Source organism: Littorina saxatilis, linkage group LG1 (assembly GCF_037325665.1).
Source record: "Littorina saxatilis isolate snail1 linkage group LG1, US_GU_Lsax_2.0, whole genome shotgun sequence".
NCBI classification, from domain to species: Eukaryota; Metazoa; Mollusca; class Gastropoda; order Littorinimorpha; family Littorinidae; genus Littorina; species Littorina saxatilis.
The window spans coordinates 1,608,312-1,628,311 of NC_090245.1; the positions used below are offsets into that span (position 1 = coordinate 1,608,312).

The following is a 20,000-nucleotide window of genomic DNA, read 5'->3' on the forward strand; positions in this document are numbered from 1 at the left end:
ATGTGTGTGTCTCTGTCTCTGTCTCTATCTGAATCACAATGTGTCTCTCTGTCTCTGTCTCTATCTGAATCACAGTGTGTCTCTCTGTCTCTGTCTCTATCTGAATCACAGTGTGTGTCTCTGTCTCTATCTCTATCTGAATCACAGTGTGTGTCTCTGTCTCTGTCTCTATCTGAATCACAGTGTGTGTCTCTCTGTCTCTGTCTCTATCTGAATCACAGTGTGTGTCTCTCTGTCTCTGTCTCTATCTGAATCATGTTTGTCTCTCTGTCTCTGTCTCTATCTGAATCACAGTGTGTCTCTCTGTCTCTGTCTCTATCTGAATCATGTTAGTCTCTCTGTCTCTGTCTCTATCTGAATCACAGTGTGTCTCTCTGTCTCTGTCTCTATCTGAATCACAGTGTGTGTCTCTCTGTCTCTGTCTCTATCTGAATCACAATGTGTGTCTCTCTGTCTCTGTCTCTATCTGAATCACAATGTGTGTCTCTCTGTCTCTGTCTCTATCTGAATCACAGTGTGTGTCTCTGTCTCTATCTCTATCTGAATCACAGTGTGTGTGTCTCTGTCTCTGTCTCTATCTGAATCACAATGTGTGTCTCTGTCTCTATCTCTATCTGAATCACAATGTGTGTCTCTCTGTCTCTGTCTCTATCTGAATCACAGTGTGTGTCTCTGTCTCTGTCTCTATCTGAATCACAGTGTGTGTCTCTGTCTCTGTCTCTATCTGAATCATGTTTGTCTCTCTGTCTCTGTCTCTATCTGAATCATGTTAGTCTCTCTGTCTCTGTCTCTATCTGAATCATGTTTGTCTCTCTGTCTCTGTCTCTATCTGAATCATGTTTGTCTCTCTGTCTCTGTCTCTATCTGAATCATGTGTGTCTCTCTGTCTCTGTCTCTATCTGAATCACAATGTGTGTCTCTCTGTCTCTGTCTCTATCTGAATCATGTGTGTCTCTCTGTCTCTGTCTCTATCTGAATCATGTGTGTCTCTGTCTCTGTCTCTATCTGAATCACAATGTGTGTCTCTCTGTCTCTGTCTCTATCTGAATCATGTTTGTCTCTCTGTCTCTGTCTCTATCTGAATCATGTTTGTCTCTCTGTCTCTGTCTCTATCTGAATCATGTTTGTCTCTCTGTCTCTGTCTCTATCTGAATCATGTTAGTCTCTCTGTCTCTGTCTCTATCTGAATCATGTTTGTCTCTCTGTCTCTGTCTCTATCTGAATCATGTTAGTCTCTCTGTCTCTGTCTCTATCTGAATCACAGTGTGTGTCTCTCTGTCTCTGTCTCTATCTGAATCACAATGTGTGTCTCTCTGTCTCTGTCTCTATCTGAATCACAGTGTGTCTCTCTGTCTCTGTCTCTATCTGAATCACAATGTGTGTCTCTCTGTCTCTGTCTCTATCTGAATCACAATGTGTGTCTCTCTGTCTCTGTCTCTATCTGAATCACAGTGTGTGTCTCTCTGTCTCTGTCTCTATCTGAATCACAGTGTGTGTCTCTCTGTCTCTGTCTCTATCTGAATCACAATGTGTGTCTCTCTGTCTCTGTCTCTATCTGAATCACAGTGTGTGTCTCTCTGTCTCTGTCTCTATCTGAATCACAGTGTGTGTCTCTGTCTCTGTCTCTATCTGAATCACAGTGTGTGTCTCTCTGTCTCTGTCTCTGTCTCTATCTGAATCACAGTGTGTGTCTCTCTGTCTCTGTCTCTATCTGAATCACAATGTGTGTCTCTCTGTCTCTGTCTCTATCTGAATCACAGTGTGTGTCTCTCTGTCTCTGTCTCTATCTGAATCACAGTGTGTGTCTCTCTGTCTCTGTCTCTATCTGAATCACAGTGTGTGTCTCTCTGTCTCTGTCTCTATCTGAATCACAGTGTGTGTCTCTCTGTCTCTGTCTCTATCTGAATCACAGTGTGTGTCTCTCTGTCTCTGTCTCTATCTGAATCACAGTGTGTCTCTCTGTCTCTGTCTCTATCTGAATCATGTTAGTCTCTCTGTCTCTGTCTCTATCTGAATCATGTGTGTCTCTCTGTCTCTGTCTCTATCTGAATCATGTTAGTCTCTCTGTCTCTGTCTCTATCTGAATCATGTTAGTCTCTCTGTCTCTGTCTCTATCTGAATCATGTTAGTCTCTCTGTCTCTGTCTCTATCTGAATCATGTTAGTCTCTCTGTCTCTGTCTCTATCTGAATCACAGTGTGTGTCTCTCTGTCTCTGTCTCTATCTGAATCACAGTGTGTCTCTCTGTCTCTGTCTCTATCTGAATCACAAGTGTTTGTCTCTCTGTCTCTGTCTCTATCTGAATCATGTTAGTCTCTCTGTCTCTGTCTCTATCTGAATCATGTTAGTCTCTCTGTCTCTGTCTCTATCTGAATCATGTGTGTCTCTCTGTCTCTGTCTCTATCTGAATCATGTTTGTCTCTCTGTCTCTGTCTCTATCTGAATCATGTTTGTCTCTCTGTCTCTGTCTCTATCTGAATCATGTTTGTCTCTCTGTCTCTGTCTCTATCTGAATCACAATGTGTGTCTCTGTCTCTGTCTCTATCTGAATCATGTTAGTCTCTCTGTCTCTGTCTCTATCTGAATCATGTGTGTCTCTCTGTCTCTGTCTCTATCTGAATCATGTTTGTCTCTCTGTCTCTGTCTCTATCTGAATCACAAGTGTTTGTCTCTGTCTCTGTCTCTATCTGAATCATGTTTGTCTCTCTGTCTCTGTCTCTATCTGAATCATGTTAGTCTCTCTGTCTCTGTCTCTATCTGAATCATGTTAGTCTCTCTGTCTCTGTCTCTATCTGAATCATGTGTGTCTCTCTGTCTCTGTCTCTATCTGAATCATGTGTGTCTCTCTGTCTCTGTCTCTATCTGAATCATGTTAGTCTCTCTGTCTCTGTCTCTATCTGAATCACAGTGTGTCTCTCTGTCTCTGTCTCTATCTGAATCATGTTAGTCTCTCTGTCTCTGTCTCTATCTGAATCATGTTAGTCTCTCTGTCTCTGTCTCTATCTGAATCATGTTAGTCTCTCTGTCTCTGTCTCTATCTGAATCATGTTTGTGTCTCTCTGTCTCTGTCTCTATCTGAATCATGTTTGTCTCTCTGTCTCTGTCTCTATCTGAATCATGTTAGTCTCTCTGTCTCTGTCTCTATCTGAATCATGTGTGTCTCTCTGTCTCTGTCTCTATCTGAATCATGTTAGTCTCTCTGTCTCTGTCTCTATCTGAATCATGTTAGTCTCTCTGTCTCTGTCTCTATCTGAATCATGTGTGTCTCTCTGTCTCTGTCTCTATCTGAATCACAGTGTGTCTCTCTGTCTCTGTCTCTATCTGAATCACAGTGTGTGTCTCTCTGTCTCTGTCTCTATCTGAATCACAGTGTGTGTCTCTGTCTCTGTCTCTATCTGAATCATGTTAGTCTCTCTGTCTCTGTCTCTATCTGAATCATGTGTGTCTCTCTGTCTCTGTCTCTATCTGAATCATGTTTGTCTCTCTGTCTCTGTCTCTATCTGAATCACAAGTGTGTGTCTCTCTGTCTCTGTCTCTATCTGAATCACAGTGTGTCTCTCTGTCTCTGTCTCTATCTGAATCATGTTAGTCTCTCTGTCTCTGTCTCTATCTGAATCACAGTGTGTGTCTCTCTGTCTCTGTCTCTATCTGAATCATGTTAGTCTCTCTGTCTCTGTCTCTATCTGAATCACAGTGTGTGTCTCTCTGTCTCTGTCTCTATCTGAATCACAGTGTGTCTCTCTGTCTCTGTCTCTATCTGAATCATGTTAGTCTCTCTGTCTCTGTCTCTATCTGAATCATGTTAGTCTCTCTGTCTCTGTCTCTATCTGAATCATGTTAGTCTCTCTGTCTCTGTCTCTATCTGAATCATGTGTGTCTCTCTGTCTCTGTCTCTATCTGAATCATGTTAGTCTCTCTGTCTCTGTCTCTATCTGAATCATGTGTGTCTCTCTGTCTCTGTCTCTATCTGAATCACAGTGTGTGTCTCTCTGTCTCTGTCTGAATCATGTGTGTCTCTCTGTCTCTGTCTCTATCTGAATCATGTTAGTCTCTCTGTCTCTGTCTCTATCTGAATCACAGTGTGTGTCTCTCTGTCTCTGTCTCTATCTGAATCATGTTAGTCTCTCTGTCTCTGTCTCTATCTGAATCATGTTAGTCTCTCTGTCTCTGTCTCTATCTGAATCATGTTAGTCTCTCTGTCTCTGTCTCTATCTGAATCATGTTAGTCTCTCTGTCTCTGTCTCTATCTGAATCATGTGTGTGTCTCTGTCTCTGTCTCTATCTGAATCACAGTGTGTGTCTCTCTGTCTCTGTCTCTATCTGAATCATGTGTGTCTCTCTGTCTCTGTCTCTATCTGAATCATGTTAGTCTCTCTGTCTCTGTCTCTATCTGAATCATGTGTGTCTCTCTGTCTCTGTCTCTATCTGAATCATGTTAGTCTCTCTGTCTCTGTCTCTATCTGAATCACAGTGTGTCTCTCTGTCTCTGTCTCTATCTGAATCATGTTAGTCTCTCTGTCTCTGTCTCTATCTGAATCATGTTTGTCTCTCTGTCTCTGTCTCTATCTGAATCATGTTAGTCTCTCTGTCTCTGTCTCTATCTGAATCACAGTGTGTCTCTCTGTCTCTGTCTCTATCTGAATCACAATGTGTGTCTCTGTCTCTGTCTCTATCTGAATCATGTTAGTCTCTCTGTCTCTGTCTCTATCTGAATCATGTGTGTCTCTCTGTCTCTGTCTCTATCTGAATCATGTTAGTCTCTCTGTCTCTGTCTCTATCTGAATCATGTGTGTCTCTCTGTCTCTGTCTCTATCTGAATCATGTGTGTCTCTCTGTCTCTGTCTCTATCTGAATCATGTGTGTCTCTCTGTCTCTGTCTCTATCTGAATCATGTTAGTCTCTCTGTCTCTGTCTCTATCTGAATCATGTGTGTCTCTCTGTCTCTGTCTCTATCTGAATCATGTTAGTCTCTCTGTCTCTGTCTCTATCTGAATCATGTGTGTCTCTGTCTCTGTCTCTATCTGAATCATGTTTGTCTCTGTCTCTGTCTCTATCTGAATCACAGTGTGTGTCTCTGTCTCTGTCTCTATCTGAATCACAAGTGTTTGTTTCTGTCTCTGTCTCTATCTGAATCATGTTAGTCTCTCTGTCTCTGTCTCTATCTGAATCATGTTTGTCTCTCTGTCTCTGTCTCTATCTGAATCATGTTAGTCTCTCTGTCTCTGTCTCTATCTGAATCATGTTTGTCTCTCTGTCTCTGTCTCTATCTGAATCATGTTAGTCTCTCTGTCTCTGTCTCTATCTGAATCATGTTTGTCTCTCTGTCTCTGTCTCTATCTGAATCACAGTGTGTGTCTCTGTCTCTGTCTCTATCTGAATCATGTTTGTCTCTCTGTCTCTGTCTCTATCTGAATCACAGTGTGTCTCTCTGTCTCTGTCTCTATCTGAATCACAATGTGTGTCTCTCTGTCTCTGTCTCTATCTGAATCACAGTGTGTGTCTCTGTCTCTGTCTCTATCTGAATCATGTGTGTCTCTCTGTCTCTGTCTCTATCTGAATCATGTTAGTCTCTCTGTCTCTGTCTCTATCTGAATCATGTTAGTCTCTCTGTCTCTGTCTCTATCTGAATCACAGTGTGTCTCTCTGTCTCTGTCTCTATCTGAATCATGTTAGTCTCTCTGTCTCTGTCTCTATCTGAATCATGTGTGTCTCTCTGTCTCTGTCTCTATCTGAATCACAGTGTGTCTCTCTGTCTCTGTCTCTATCTGAATCACAGTGTGTCTCTCTGTCTCTGTCTCTATCTGAATCATGTGTGTCTCTCTGTCTCTGTCTCTATCTGAATCATGTGTGTCTCTCTGTCTCTGTCTCTATCTGAATCATGTGTGTCTCTCTGTCTCTGTCTCTATCTGAATCACAATGTGTGTGTCTCTGTCTCTGTCTCTATCTGAATCATGTGTGTCTCTCTGTCTCTGTCTCTATCTGAATCATGTGTGTCTCTGTCTCTGTCTCTATCTGAATCATGTTTGTCTCTGTCTCTGTCTCTATCTGAATCACAATGTGTGTGTCTCTGTCTCTGTCTCTATCTGAATCATGTTAGTCTCTCTGTCTCTGTCTCTGTCTGAATCACAGTGTGTGTCTCTGTCTCTGTCTCTATCTGAATCACAGTGTGTGTCTCTGTCTCTGTCTCTATCTGAATCACAATGTGTGTCTCTGTCTCTGTCTCTATCTGAATCACAGTGTGTGTCTCTCTGTCTCTGTCTCTATCTGAATCATGTGTGTCTCTCTGTCTCTGTCTCTATCTGAATCATGTGTGTCTCTCTGTCTCTGTCTCTATCTGAATCACAATGTGTGTGTCTCTGTCTCTGTCTCTATCTGAATCATGTTAGTCTCTCTGTCTCTGTCTCTGTCTGAATCACAGTGTGTGTCTCTGTCTCTGTCTCTATCTGAATCATGTTAGTCTCTCTGTCTCTGTCTCTATCTGAATCATGTTTGTCTCTCTGTCTCTGTCTCTATCTGAATCATGTGTGTCTCTCTGTCTCTGTCTCTATCTGAATCATGTTAGTCTCTCTGTCTCTGTCTCTATCTGAATCATGTGTGTCTCTGTCTCTGTCTCTATCTGAATCATGTTAGTCTCTCTGTCTCTGTCTCTATCTGAATCATGTTTGTCTCTCTGTCTCTGTCTCTATCTGAATCACAGTGTGTGTCTCTCTGTCTCTGTCTGAATCATGTGTGTCTCTCTGTCTCTGTCTCTATCTGAATCATGTTTGTGTCTCTCTGTCTCTGTCTCTATCTGAATCATGTTTGTCTCTGTCTCTGTCTCTATCTGAATCACAGTGTGTCTCTCTGTCTACTTAACAGATCACTGGGTCGAAGTTCCACGAATGCAACTTTTGTTTTGTCATAATACAACGTTCTAAGAACCTGCCATTTTTGTTTTGTCATAATACAACGTTCTAAGAACCTGCCATTTTTGTTTTGTCATAATACAACGTTCTAAGAACCTGCCATTTTTGTTTTGTCATAATACAACGTTCTAAGAACCTGCCATTTTTGTTTTGTCATAATACAACGTTCTAAGAACCTGCCATCTTTGTTTTGTCATAATACAACGTTCTAAGAACCTGCCATTTTTGTTTTGTCATAATACAACGTTCTAAGAACCTGCCATTTTTGTTTGGATTCTTTTTACGCAAATTGGGCACACGTCAGACAAATATTAAATATACAGATCACATTGTGTGAGCCTTTTTGTTTCCTTGCATAGCTCAATAATTTTATGATGCCGGTATTTTAGCATTTGCGTAATTCATGTGTGTTTCATAGAGTAATGTTTTAAATAAGGAAGCGCACCATATTTTTAACTAAGATATTCTAAACCGGGTGCAAAGAAAAGAAAAGCACCTAATAACACCGGATGTTCACTTTTTCCCGCGAATTCTCTGTCGGCGGATCAACAAAGCTATCAAGAAATAATTTTACGAGAGAGATTTAATGTCGTGTCATGCGGCAATCCCTTGCCACACAACAGTTAGCAGATCTAACAAGTCATTGAAGAGAAATGCGCATTGTGAATGCAATGATAGAAAACTAATAATGTATGTGTGTTCTATGTTTGCCTCTTAAATTAAGCAATGGCGTCAATGATGTCAATCAGCAATAAAGGCACTTGGGATGTCGTTTAACAGTGTGCGTCAGGAAAATCAGTAAATGCAGCCTCGCAGTGATACCAACGGTAATCCATACCTACACAAGAACATTGAATACTGTCATGTTATCAATTAGTATGTCATGTAGTGTTTAGGTGGCGTACATTAGGCCTAAAAAAAAAATAGGTGTGGTTACGGTAACCCGACCTACCCTATTTTTAGGGGCCGATCCTATAACTTTTTATTACTTTTGCAAAAAAAAAAAAAAAAAAAAAAAAAAAAACCAGTGCAAAAAACGCAATGAAAGCGAAAGCGCCCGTGTCGCACACTTATTTCCCTGTCAAGTAGGTTTAATTTGTACACATTAGAAAAAAAAGTTAAAAAAAAAAAAAAAGTGATTGCCTACCTACCTACCCTATTTTTTTTTGGCTATGTTACCGTAACCACACCTATTTTTTTTTTGGCCTTATGAACAACACAGATTTTGTTAATTTATCTATCACCTAAAGGGAGGATCACATGATTTTTAAGGGGGGGGTTTCCAAATTTCTTTTCGGGACAGATCGACGACGCGAAGCCCGAATTTAGATTTTTTTCTCTAAAAAGAAGGTAAAATGGAGCAATCTGGTGCAATCTGGTCGATTATTTTTTCTTTATTTTCAATTTTTTTAAATTTTTTTTTATTTAAACAAAATGTTAGGCTAGGGGGAGGGAGGTTCAGGAAACCCCCCCCCCCCCCCCCCCTGACCTACTCCCTCATTTGAACAAGAATACTATTACCTTACTGCCGGACGTACACAATGGATGCCACACTCCCCCCAGGGGGTAATTCCTGTTACCACTACGTCTTAGTTGCAGTATTTTTGAAGTGTGACAAAAAGAAGTAGAACTATATAAACAAGTATATACATGTATAGGCACTATTGATACTAGGCACGCGTGTCATTATCACTACCTCTCATTTGCACTAGGTTTGGTTGGTCTTTAAGGGGCTTATTGTCCGTCAGGTCTTAATTGCCTATATTGGACATGAATTGGTTTATACGATTCGAGTTTTTACGCCCTCACGGCTTTTGATGTATGCGTGTTTAGGTGGTATCAGCTATCTGCACTTATGGTAGAATGACCAAGATCTTTAACGTGCCATTGTGGTGACACGGGGTTGGGAGATGGATACCGTCTCTGGGTCTGCACATAAAGTTGACCCGTGTCCGTCCCGGCCCGGATTCGAACCAGCGACCTTTCGATCACAAGTCCAGTGCTCTACCACCTGAGCTACCCGGGCCCCCTTTTGCACTAGATGTGGATATCACCTTTTTATATCCAATATTGGCTATCACTATGTGTCAGTAGCACTAATATTCATACAAACCCTGCAGACACACACACAGACACACACACACACACCACCTCATACTCTCTCTCCCTCCTCCCCCCTTTCTCTTTCACTCTATTCCACTATCTCTCTCTAACTTGACTACACAACGCAACTCGGATAAACCATGAATGGTTCACATTTCTGTTTAATTCCTGTTCCTGTCTCTTCTCACCAACCAAGATCCAAGGCCGGGCGGCCACACCACAAGTACTCGTGCAGTCTACATCATACTGTCTCCATGATATAACAGAGTACAAAACAAATTCTCCTCTCTCAACAAAATCTCAAACGCTAACATGTCAGGGACGAAGCGTGGGCCGGGAATCAAAACAAAGCTAGTGTTGGAGAAGGAAACACGGGAAAATAAATGTCCCGCAGCAACTCACGTACAGATCCACTTTAAATTTGAATAACTGTGTAATAAGGTGTTCCTGGTGTGTGATGTCATAGTTTTAACCCCAAAACCAAACTATACAGCTCTTGGGAGAATAAGAGACAGTTTTTGACCCATTAGGTCCATGTATAAACCTACAATGTGTGTTTTCTTTTGCGCTGAATGGTATTCATTCCCTGCGCTGAGCGTTACCCACTCGATTATGATGCCTGGCGCTGACTCGTATCACCCCTTTTCTTCAGTAATCAGTTTTGAACGATAATTATTCCCTTATCCTTCCAACGTCGGCGTCAACGTTGTGGTACAGCAGCGAGAGGACGTCATACAAGCTATAATTGTAAACGTTGTAGTACAGCAGCGAGAGGACGTCGTACAAGCTATTGTAAACGTTGTAGGACAGCAGCGAGAGGACGTCGTACAAGCTATTGTAAACGTTGTAGGACAGCAGCGAGAGGACGTCGTACAAGCTATTGTAAACGTTGTAGGACAGCAGCGAGAGAACGTCATACAAGCTATTGTAAACGTTGTAGGACAGCAGCGAGAGAACGTCATACAAGCTATTGTAAACGATGTTTCCCGTACAGGCCCAAACAAAACTTTGTAATAAGCACATAAAACACAATTTTAGTAAACAAAAGTGAACACCTTCGCTTGTAATTGCATTGGTAGCTCGATCCATACCCAATTACTGAATTTAATTTGATGTATCCTTTAAACACATGTCTTGTGTACCTCTCGATAACAACATTTGAGCGTATTGGACCAGTTTTCTGTCATTATTTGACACTTTTCTGGAGACAACCACGTTTTCTTGATGACGTCACAGCATAGACACAGGGCCGCTGATCGGTAGGCGTGCTTCGCTAAGTCATCGGTGTGATATGTAACCAACAACCTAAGAAAGCCACACGACTGCGGCGTGATTGTGTTTGGCTTTCTGTCGTTCTGGGGGCCGACCCCAATCCCAGTTCCAGTTGTGCTAGCACCCAGCACCCAGTCTCACGGAGTGCGGGGCATGCCAGTTGTGCTAGCACCCAGCACCCAGTCTGACGGAGTGCGGGGCAGGCCAGTTGTGCTAGCACCCAGCACCCAGTCTGACGAAGTGCGGGGCAGGCCAGTTGTGCTAGCACCCATGCAGCACCCAGTCTGACGGAGTGCGGGGCAGGCCAGTTGTGCTAGCACCCAGCACCCAGTCTGACGGAGTGCGGGGCAGGCCAGTTGTGCTAGCACCCAGCACCCAGTCTCACGGAGTGCGGGGCAGGCCAGTTGTGTTAGCACCCAGCACCCAGTCTGACGGAGTGCGGGGCAGGCCAGTTGTGCTAGCACCCAGCACCCAGTCTCACGGAGTGCGGGGCAGGCCAGTTGTGCTAGCACCCAGTCTCACGGAGTGCGGGGCAGGCCAGTTGTGCTAGCACCCAGTCTCACGGAGTGCGGGGCAGGCCAGTTGTGCTAGCACCCAGTCTCACGGAGCGCGGGGCAGGCCAGTTGTGCTAGCACCCAGTCTGACGGAGTGCGGGGCAGGCCAGTTGTGCTAGCACCCAGTCTCACGGAGTGCGGGGCAGGCCAGTTGTGCTAGCACCCAGCACCCAGTCTCACGGAGTGCGGGGCAGGCCAGTTGTGCTAGCACCCAGTCTCACGGAGTGCGGGGCAGGCCAGTTGTGCTAGCACCCAGTCTCACGGAGTGCGGGGCAGGCCAGTTGTGCTAGCACCCAGTCTCACGGAGTGCGGGGCAGGCCAGTTGTGCTAGCACCCAGCACCCAGTCTCACGGAGTGCGGGGCATGCCAGTTATTCCAAGTCAAACGGTTTCAATGGGGATTGACAGTCAGACAAATTATCTGTCGGTTCCCCGGACGGGCGGCGGACTTGTTGTGGAAGCTGGTAGCGAAGAAAAGGAGAGCAAACGAGGGGGAGATTCTTTGCTTGTGCAGGAATAACACTAAAAGACGTTTGGGGGGCTTCATTCGATCAACAGCGGTCTGCTCCTAAAGCTGTTATAGCAGAAGCAGAGGAAAAGAGGGAGGGGATGGAAGAAACGAAGACCGAACGAGGGAAAGATCGATCGATTAAAATTGACGATTTTTAGAAATAACTCCGTCGCGTTTGTATGGGATGTGAAATAGTTAATACCCTTGCTTTTCCTTTGATAAATAATTTCACACGTGCTTCTGTCCACGTGTTTCCGACACACCCCTCGCTAGTGATTGGCCCCTCCAACAGCAAGGGCATTCACTCTTGTACAACCCATACAAACCCAACAGAGTTATTTTCGGAATTCGTCTATTCCAAAACTTTCCCGTCTGCCTGAAACTCTTCCTTGTTCAGTTGTTGATAAGTCCCAAAACTTTCCAGTCTGCCTGAAACTCTTCCTTGTTCAGTTGTTGATAAGTCCTAAAAGTTCGTAGAAATAATGTTGTAGACCGGAGAACAAAACTTTCGTCGTAGAAAGTGTTGATGTCAGGACAAAAAGAAGAGCACGCGAGAGAGGGATGGACTATGATCCTGACAACGTCCAATCTGTCTTAGCCTCCCGCCTCGTCGCACGGCAGAAACAAGTTATACTTGCGTGCTTCGGTCCAGTACAAAAGGTCTGGACCTCAAGACCCCGTCATAAAACACTAGTGAACACTGGAAGAAAAGACGATCCAATGAGGGCAGGGATGGTTTATGATTATCAAACTTCACATAGGTCTGACCTGCCTAGGTGTACTGGGATAACACTCGTGACAAGTTGTGCGTGCTTCATTCCGGCAAAATTCGTCTACTCCCCAAAAAGGTGCCATGTCGTCATGGAAACGATGGTAAAGATGGACTGGACGAAAAGAAGAGCAAACGAGGGAGGGGTGAAGTACGGTGATAAACCCTTCGCGGCATACATCGGATCATTTTGCCTGTTGTGCGCGCTCCATTAGAGGACAATAGACCCTATCGGTATTCCAAGCTCTTGTGATCTCTCGCAAACTTCAGAGCATAGGAAAGCATGCGGTACAGCGATCTCGTGCGAGCTGCACAGGCCAAAGTTCGAAGTTCTCGCGATGTTCAAAGCATAACAAAGAGCGTGTCTCGCGAGAGCTGCTCAGATACCGAAAAGGTCTATTGGCCTACCCCTCCCGCTGTTGAAGAAAAGCCAATGGTGAAGAATGGTAAAAAAGGAGACAAGAAAAGCAAAGGAGGGATGAATGGAGTATAACAGACGTTTTCCGGAAACAGCTCTGTCACGATTTTCAGCGGTCTGGTATAGAGAGCCCCTTTACCTCGGACAATATTTTCACAACGTACGGAGCATATTCCACGCTTCCGATGGCCGCTTAATCTTGCGATCGGGACGAACAAGTAGCTATGATGTGTATGCTATGCAGCGTGCGCTAAATAGGATACATTTTCTTTCGAAAATATAATCATAAGAGTTACGAATCACCACCGTTGGCTTGCGGATCACTGGAAGTGTTCCATAAGCACGTGTGTTTTCCTAAACTCACGTGACCTCAAGCCAAACCCACGTAACCTCGATCAAAACACGACGTGCCAGCGATCATTTCCGCAACACATTCTGAACTCCGATGAACTTGTGAACGCTGACTTTCGAAAGGAAAGGGTATCATATTGTGCGCGCGCTGCATTACATACACATCAGAGTTACTCAGTCCTTCGTCAATATCGCAGAATAAAGCCGTTCGGAAGCGTGGAACATGCTCCGGATGTCTTTCTTTCTTTCTTTCTTTATTTGGTGTTTAACGTCGTTTTCAACCATTCAAGGTTAATGCTCCGGATGATGTGAAAAGCTTTTTTAAACGATCCAAAAACAATTTCATCTTATTCTTCGTCATTTTCAGATAGTAGAGTTCCTCCTCAATATTATTATGGTAAGAGAAAAGAAGGAATTATACACTGTAGATTAATATTAGAAATGAGCTATTTAAATGATTGATTACAACGCCTGTTTGTTGTGTTCAATACCGCCATGGCCACGCTTCCTGCTGACAGCACCACCGCGTCTGGTATATATATGTCATGTTACATGCCTACACAGCAGTAATGCCTTAAATATTGAATGCTTATCGCTAGTACCTGTAGAGAACATCGACACAATGAAAGCAGGGACCATGTGCAACACCACGTCTGGTATATATATGTCATGTTACATGCCTACACAGCAGTAATGCCTTAAATATTGAATGCTTATCGCTAGTACCTGTAGAGAACATCGACACAATGAAAGCAGGGACCATGTGCAACACCACGCCTTGAAGTGTGTTCACGGCAACACCACGCCTTGAAGTGTGTTCACGGCAACACCACGCCTTGAAGTGTCTTCACGGCAACACCACGCCTTGAAGTGTCTTCACGGCAACACCACGCCTTGAAGTGTCTTCACGGCAACACCACGCCTTGAAGTGTCTTCACGGCAACACCACGCCTTGAAGTGTCTTCACGGCAACACCACGCCTTGAAGTGTCTTCACGGCAACACCACGCCTTGAAGTGTCTTCACGGCAACACCACGCCTTGAAGTGTCTTCACGGCAACACCACGCCTTGAAGTGTCTTCACGGCAACACCACGCCTTGAAGTGTGTTCACGGCAACACCACGCCTTGAAGTGTGTTCACGGCAACACCACGCCTTGAAGTGTCTTCACGGCAATAAATAGGGCCCGACTTTAAATGATGTATGCTTACCGATAGATAACATGTGCAACACCACGCCTTGAAGTGTGTTCACGGCAATAAATAGGGCCCGACTTTAAATGATGTATGCTTACCGATAGATAACATGTGCAACACCACGCCTTGAAGTGTGTTCACGGCAATAAATAGGGCCCGACTTTAAATGATGCATGCTTACCGATAGATAACATGGCACAACCCGTGTCAATGGAAGTTGGAATGGGTTGCAGGGATAACCAGTTACCCTGTCCAACAACCCACGTGTCGCTACGTCTTGTCACGCCTTCCAGCCTGCCAGATTACAGTTCTCATGCGGTATTGAACACAATAACAAACATGTATGGTCATCAATATAGTTCTCATGGTGCCATGGCGGTATTGAACACAACAACAAACATGTATGGTCATCAATATAGTTCTCATGGCGCCATGCGGTATTGAACACAACAACAAACATGTATGGTCATCAATATAGTTCTCATGGCGCCATGGCGGTATTGAAAACAACAAACAGGTGTTGTAATCAATCACTTACACACACAAATTACGCACGTAATATCTAACAGACATGTATATCCAATGGCAATGCATCATGATTTAGTGCCATATCGTAAACACACACTGCACTAGAAAACAAAAATACATGGTGGCGTCTCATATAATCAATCAAACAAAACGAGTCCGTTTCAACAACATTCTCTTGTTCCTATAAGCCAACAATTCATCGAATGTAATACACTCGCAAAGCGTTAAAATAAATAAATCAATCTCTCTCTCTCTCTCTCTCTCTCTCTCTCTCTCTCTCTCTCTCTCTCTCTCTCTCTCTCTCTCTCTCTCTCTCTCTCTCTCTCTCTCTCTCTCTCTCTCTCTCTCTCTCTCTCTCTCTCTCTCTCTCTCTCTCTCTCTCTCTCTCTCTCTCTCTCTCTCTCTCTCTCTCTCTCTCTCTCTCTCTCTCTCTCTCTCTCTCTCTCTCTCTCTCTCTCTCTCTCTCTCTCTCTCTCTCTCTCTCTCTCTCTCTCTCTCTCTCTCTCTCTCTCTCTCTCTCTCTCTCTCTCTCTCTCTCTCTCTCTCTCTCTCTCTCTCTCTCTCTCTCTCTCTCTCTCTCTCTCTCTCTCTCTCTCTCTCTCTCTCTCTCTCTCTCTCTCTCTCTCTCTCTCTCTCTCTCTCTCTCTCTCTCTCTCTCTCTCTCTCTCTCTCTCTCTCTCTCTCTCTCTCTCTCTCTCTCTCTCTCTCTCACTCTCCCCCCCAAACCAAACCCTCATTGAATCAGAATACCAAATCAACATTATATTCCACAATGGAATCTTCACGCTATCCCGTTAAATATATTCTATGCGTCTCGCCAGCACCAGCAGAGCAATGGGCATAAGCAGTGTCAATGAAACGATGACTGGGTGGCGGTGATGACCGTTCATCCCATCCACACACCCAGGTGGCGCTTCAGTCGTGGCGTGCTAGGCCTGCAAATGTAGGAATTGAGGCCAAGTGGTGTCGGCGGTCCACTAACCAGGCAGTGAGACGGTCAAGGTCGTAGTGGCGGTGTTGGTTGGGATTCCTCAAGTTTGACGGTGTTGGAGAAGGGAGAAGGTGCTGGTGGGGGTGTAGCCTAGCGGCTTTAGATTTGATGTGGAAGAGGATTTTCTGTATCTATTTATTTCTTGGCAAATATGGGTATTGAGGTCTAACTCCGCCGTTATACGAAATATCTTGCGAGTCAGACCTCACAAAAAAGCAATGAGACGTGTAAGGGACACAAAGGTAACAAGACTTGTAAAACGGGCACATGGGCCTTTGAACAGCGGTCTGAGACACAAGAGCTGAAGGTAAAGCTGGGACACAAAGGCAACAAGACTTGTAAAACGAGCACACGGGCCACCATGTATTAGCACAAACAAATATCTTCATGCACCCAAACAAACGACACTGCATAACTAACAGCTAAGGCGGACCATCAACACTAAGTCAAGGCAGTGTGTCGCACCTCGGGGAGAACGGCGCATGCACACAGGACCAGAAATGACAAAGGGCACTCAATAGCAAAGGTGGGCCATCTATATATATATAAGGTGGGCCATCCTAATTATGTAAGAAGGCAGTTGGTCTTATCTCACACAGAACGGCATATTTACACAAGCATGAACAATATCAACACACAAAGGGCAAAAACAATACAGGCGAAAAGGCGGGCCATCGTATAGGAGAAGACCGTTGGGCTAACCTCACGGACAAGACACAGACACACGGAGAACACAGAGTGACCAGCTGACCAGAGAGGGAGAGCAGAGTGTCCTACCTACAGACACACGGAGAACACAGAGTGACCAGCTGACCAGAGAGGGAGAGCAGAGTGTCCTACCTACAGACACACGGAGAACACAGAGTGACCAGCTGACCAGAGAGGGAGAGCAGAGTGTCCTACCTACAGACACACGGAGAACACAGAGTGACCAGCTGACCAGAGAGAGGGAGAGCAGAGTGTCCTACCTACAGACACACGGAGAACACAGAGTGACCAGCTGACCAGAGAGGGAGAGCAGAGTGTCCTACCTGGCGTGGCGGTGTCGGGTCCGGTGCTGTCCTTCTGGTGCACGCCGTCCGTGGTCACGTGACGTTGCAGTGTCTTCCACTCCGTGTCCGCCCTGGGGTCCACCATGCACACCTGCACAAACACAGGTATACAGGTGAGGGAACAAATACTTACATACAGGTATACAGGTAAGTGAGCAAATACACACATACAGGTATATAGGTAAGAGATCAAATACACACATACAGGTATACAGGTGAGTGAACAAATACACATATACAGGTAGTTATCAGTAGGCAACACAGGTCAGCACACACAGGTAATATCCGGAGCTTTACCGGTAAAAATCAGATATGCGTGCTCGACTTGGTTCAGCTGGTTTAGGCGACAGAGTGAACGCACACACACACTTGTAAATACGGTCTTATTGCCACCAGTTGTCTCAAGTTACATCTCTAGAAGCATCAGCTGAAGCAGAACAACATCAAACAATGTGTCATCGTGCGCATCTGATCTGGGTCATATTTTGTGCTTACGCCTTATCACCAAGTGAGACTCGGTTTCCAACTGCGTCAAGTTTCCGCACAAGGCCAAGGTTCATCAATTTCTCTAAATATGTGTATCCAATAACGGTGTGTGTGTGTGTGTGTGTGTATGTGTGTGTGTGTGTGTGTGCGAGTGTGTGTTTGTTTGTGTGCGTGCGAATGTGTGTGTGTACATGTGCGTGTGTGTTTTTCTGTCTGTTTGAGCGGGCGTCTTCTAGGAATTCGTGCTCCACGTCATGCCATGTCAACCCTTTCAAATATCAGGTCTTCGCAAAAACACGCAAAAGCAGACTCGATTTAGCCAGTTGTAACAGCGCGCAGACTCTCTCATTATAACAATCAAAACACTTTGTTTCCCTTTCTTCCTATTATTGATTAATTGATGTGTCTTCATTTGAAAAAAAAGGGGAACACGTAAACGAATCCTGAAATCAGGTTTTTAAGGAAAATTGGATCTTCTGCGTTTTGTGTTTTGTGGGTCTTCATTTGAAAAACAGCTAATGACCCCGACATTAACTCTTTTTCCCCTTAAGCTGTTGTCTTGTTTTGCTCAAAGTCCTGACCTTGTGCGTTTGTGTGTCAGTCTGTGTGTGTGTGTGTGTGTGTGTGTGTGTGTCTGTGTGTGTGTGTGTGTGTCTGTTTGCCTGTGTGTGTGAATGTGCGTGTGATCGCTCTGCGTGCTTGTAAGTATTTTGCGAGCGTGCGTGCGTTAAAGCGATCGAGAATGAGAGTTTTGTGAAGGGTTTCCATCAAACTGGTCAAGTGTGTGTGCCTGCAAATCGAACGGATTGTTGGAAGACATCGACATGTGCCTTCCATCTGCTGCAGTTGTCACTGTAATGATTTCTGTTTTTGTTTTTTTCCCATGAGGTGCTCACTCTCTCTCTCTCTCACTCTCTCAAAACGATGCATTCATATTTGTTCATCCATATACTGTCTCAGTCTCTGTCTCTGTCTTATTTCCCACACACCAATCCAAACCATCAGACGACAGGTTTTAGCTCGAGTGTGCAATGACCTGGTTGAGAACACACGACTTTAAATTGGAATTTTGATCCTGTCGCTGGTGACAACGTGGTACTAAGCGGAGCGGTCATTGTAGAAGACAAAATGTAGGCAAGTGGAAACGCCAGACGACACTTAACTTGGTTAGTCCCCCCTCTCTCTGAGACACCTGTCGCTTAATTCGTACTATTGGCCGTCACTTTGACGTGGTAAGTTACACTTAGCACGCACTAAAAATGTTATTCTTGGTTCAGGTGTCCCTATTCTACGATGGCTGCTTAGAGACACAGCCCTTCCCATGGAAATGTTTTGACTCGCCATATCGGGCATGGGATAAGATCAACCCGCTACTTGTAAACATACCGAGAATGTTTTGACTCGCCATATCGGGCATGGGATAAGATCAACCCGCTACTTGTAAACATACCGAGAATGTTTTGACTCGCCATATCGGGCATGGGATAAGATCAACCCGCTACTTGTAAACATACCGAGAATGTTTTGACTCGCCATATCGGGCATGGGATAAGATCAACCCGCTACTTGTAAACATACCGAGAATCAAACAGTCCGGGTGCTTTCTGTGCAAAGTGGGGGGGGGGGGGGGGGGGGGGAATAAAAAATACATTATTTTTTATTTTTTATATATTATGTTTTTGGGGGGATGAATTTCTGGCACAAGCGCTTATCTGTGAAATTAATGAATCCAGAAAAATCTCAAAAGGTTTTTAACTTTGTCTTTGAGAATGCGAGTAATGTCAGGACCCAGACCTGAAGAATCAAGCTTTTCTGACGTCACATCACTTGCCACTTCCACCCAGCTCCCTGCACAATGCACATTCATTCAATTCAAAGTCTGTCATTTTTAATACTTCTCCGTCTGTCTGTCTGTCTCTCTCTTTCTGTATCTCTCTCTTTCTGTATCTCTGTCTATCTGTCTGTTTGTATCTCTGTCTGTCTCTCCCTGTGTCCGTCCGTCCGTCCGTCCGTCCGTCCGTCCGTCCGTCCGTCCGTCTCTCTCTCTCTCTGGCTTTGCCTAAAACCTTTATCCTTTTGTAATAAAGTTCTGAGTCTGAGTCTCTCTCTCTCTCTCTCTGGCTTTGCCTAAAACCTTTATCCTTTCGTAATAAAGTTCTGAGTCTGAGTCTCTCTCTGGCTTTGCCTAAAACCTTTATCCTTTCGTAATAAAGTTCTGAGTCTGAGTCTCTCTCTGGCTTTGCCTAAAACCTTTATCCTTTTGTAATAAAGTTCTGAGTTTGAGTCTCTCTCTCTCTCTGTGGCTTTGCCTAAAACCTTTATCCTTTTGTAATAAAGTTCTGAGTTTGAGTCTCTCTCTCTCTCTCTCTCTCTCTGGCTTTGCCTAAAACCTTTATCCTTTTGTAATAAAGTTCTGAGTTTGAGTCTCTCTCTCTCTCACCTCGGGAACCACTCTATCGCAACACCGGCCCCCTGTCGCCGATGTAAACTGATCAAATAAACTATTGCGCCATTTTTTATACCCCAAAGAAAATATCCATTCCCTTGTTATTTCATTGGAACTTTCTATGATTTTATAGGCACTTGACTTGGTTAACTGGCGCACTTTTCCGATCACAAATGTCCTGTTACGGGGGTAACAAATGTCGTGTTACGGGGGTAACAAATGTCGTGTTACAGGGGTAACAAATGTTGTGTTACGGGGGTAACAAATGTCGTGTTACGGGGGTAACAAATGTCGTGTTACGGGGGTAACAAATGTCGTGTTACGGGAGTAACAAATGTCGTGTTACGGGGGTAACAAATGTCGTGTTACGGGGGTAACAAATGTCGTGTTACGGGGGTAACAAATGTCGTGTTACGGGGGT

The 20,000-nt window shown here is 44.4% G+C and overlaps 1 protein-coding gene across 1 annotated transcript in view; it reads right to left on the minus strand.

The window, feature by feature from the left end:
* LOC138959188 (ATP-dependent RNA helicase DDX1-like) overlaps nucleotides 1-20,000 on the minus strand; it is a 589,642-nt gene that overhangs the window by 441,415 nt on the left and 128,227 nt on the right. Inside the window, exon 18 of the mRNA XM_070330587.1 lies at nucleotides 16,627-16,738. Within this exon, the coding sequence (XP_070186688.1) occupies nucleotides 16,627-16,738 (112 nt within the window). The remainder of the gene's footprint in view (nucleotides 1-16,626; nucleotides 16,739-20,000) is intronic.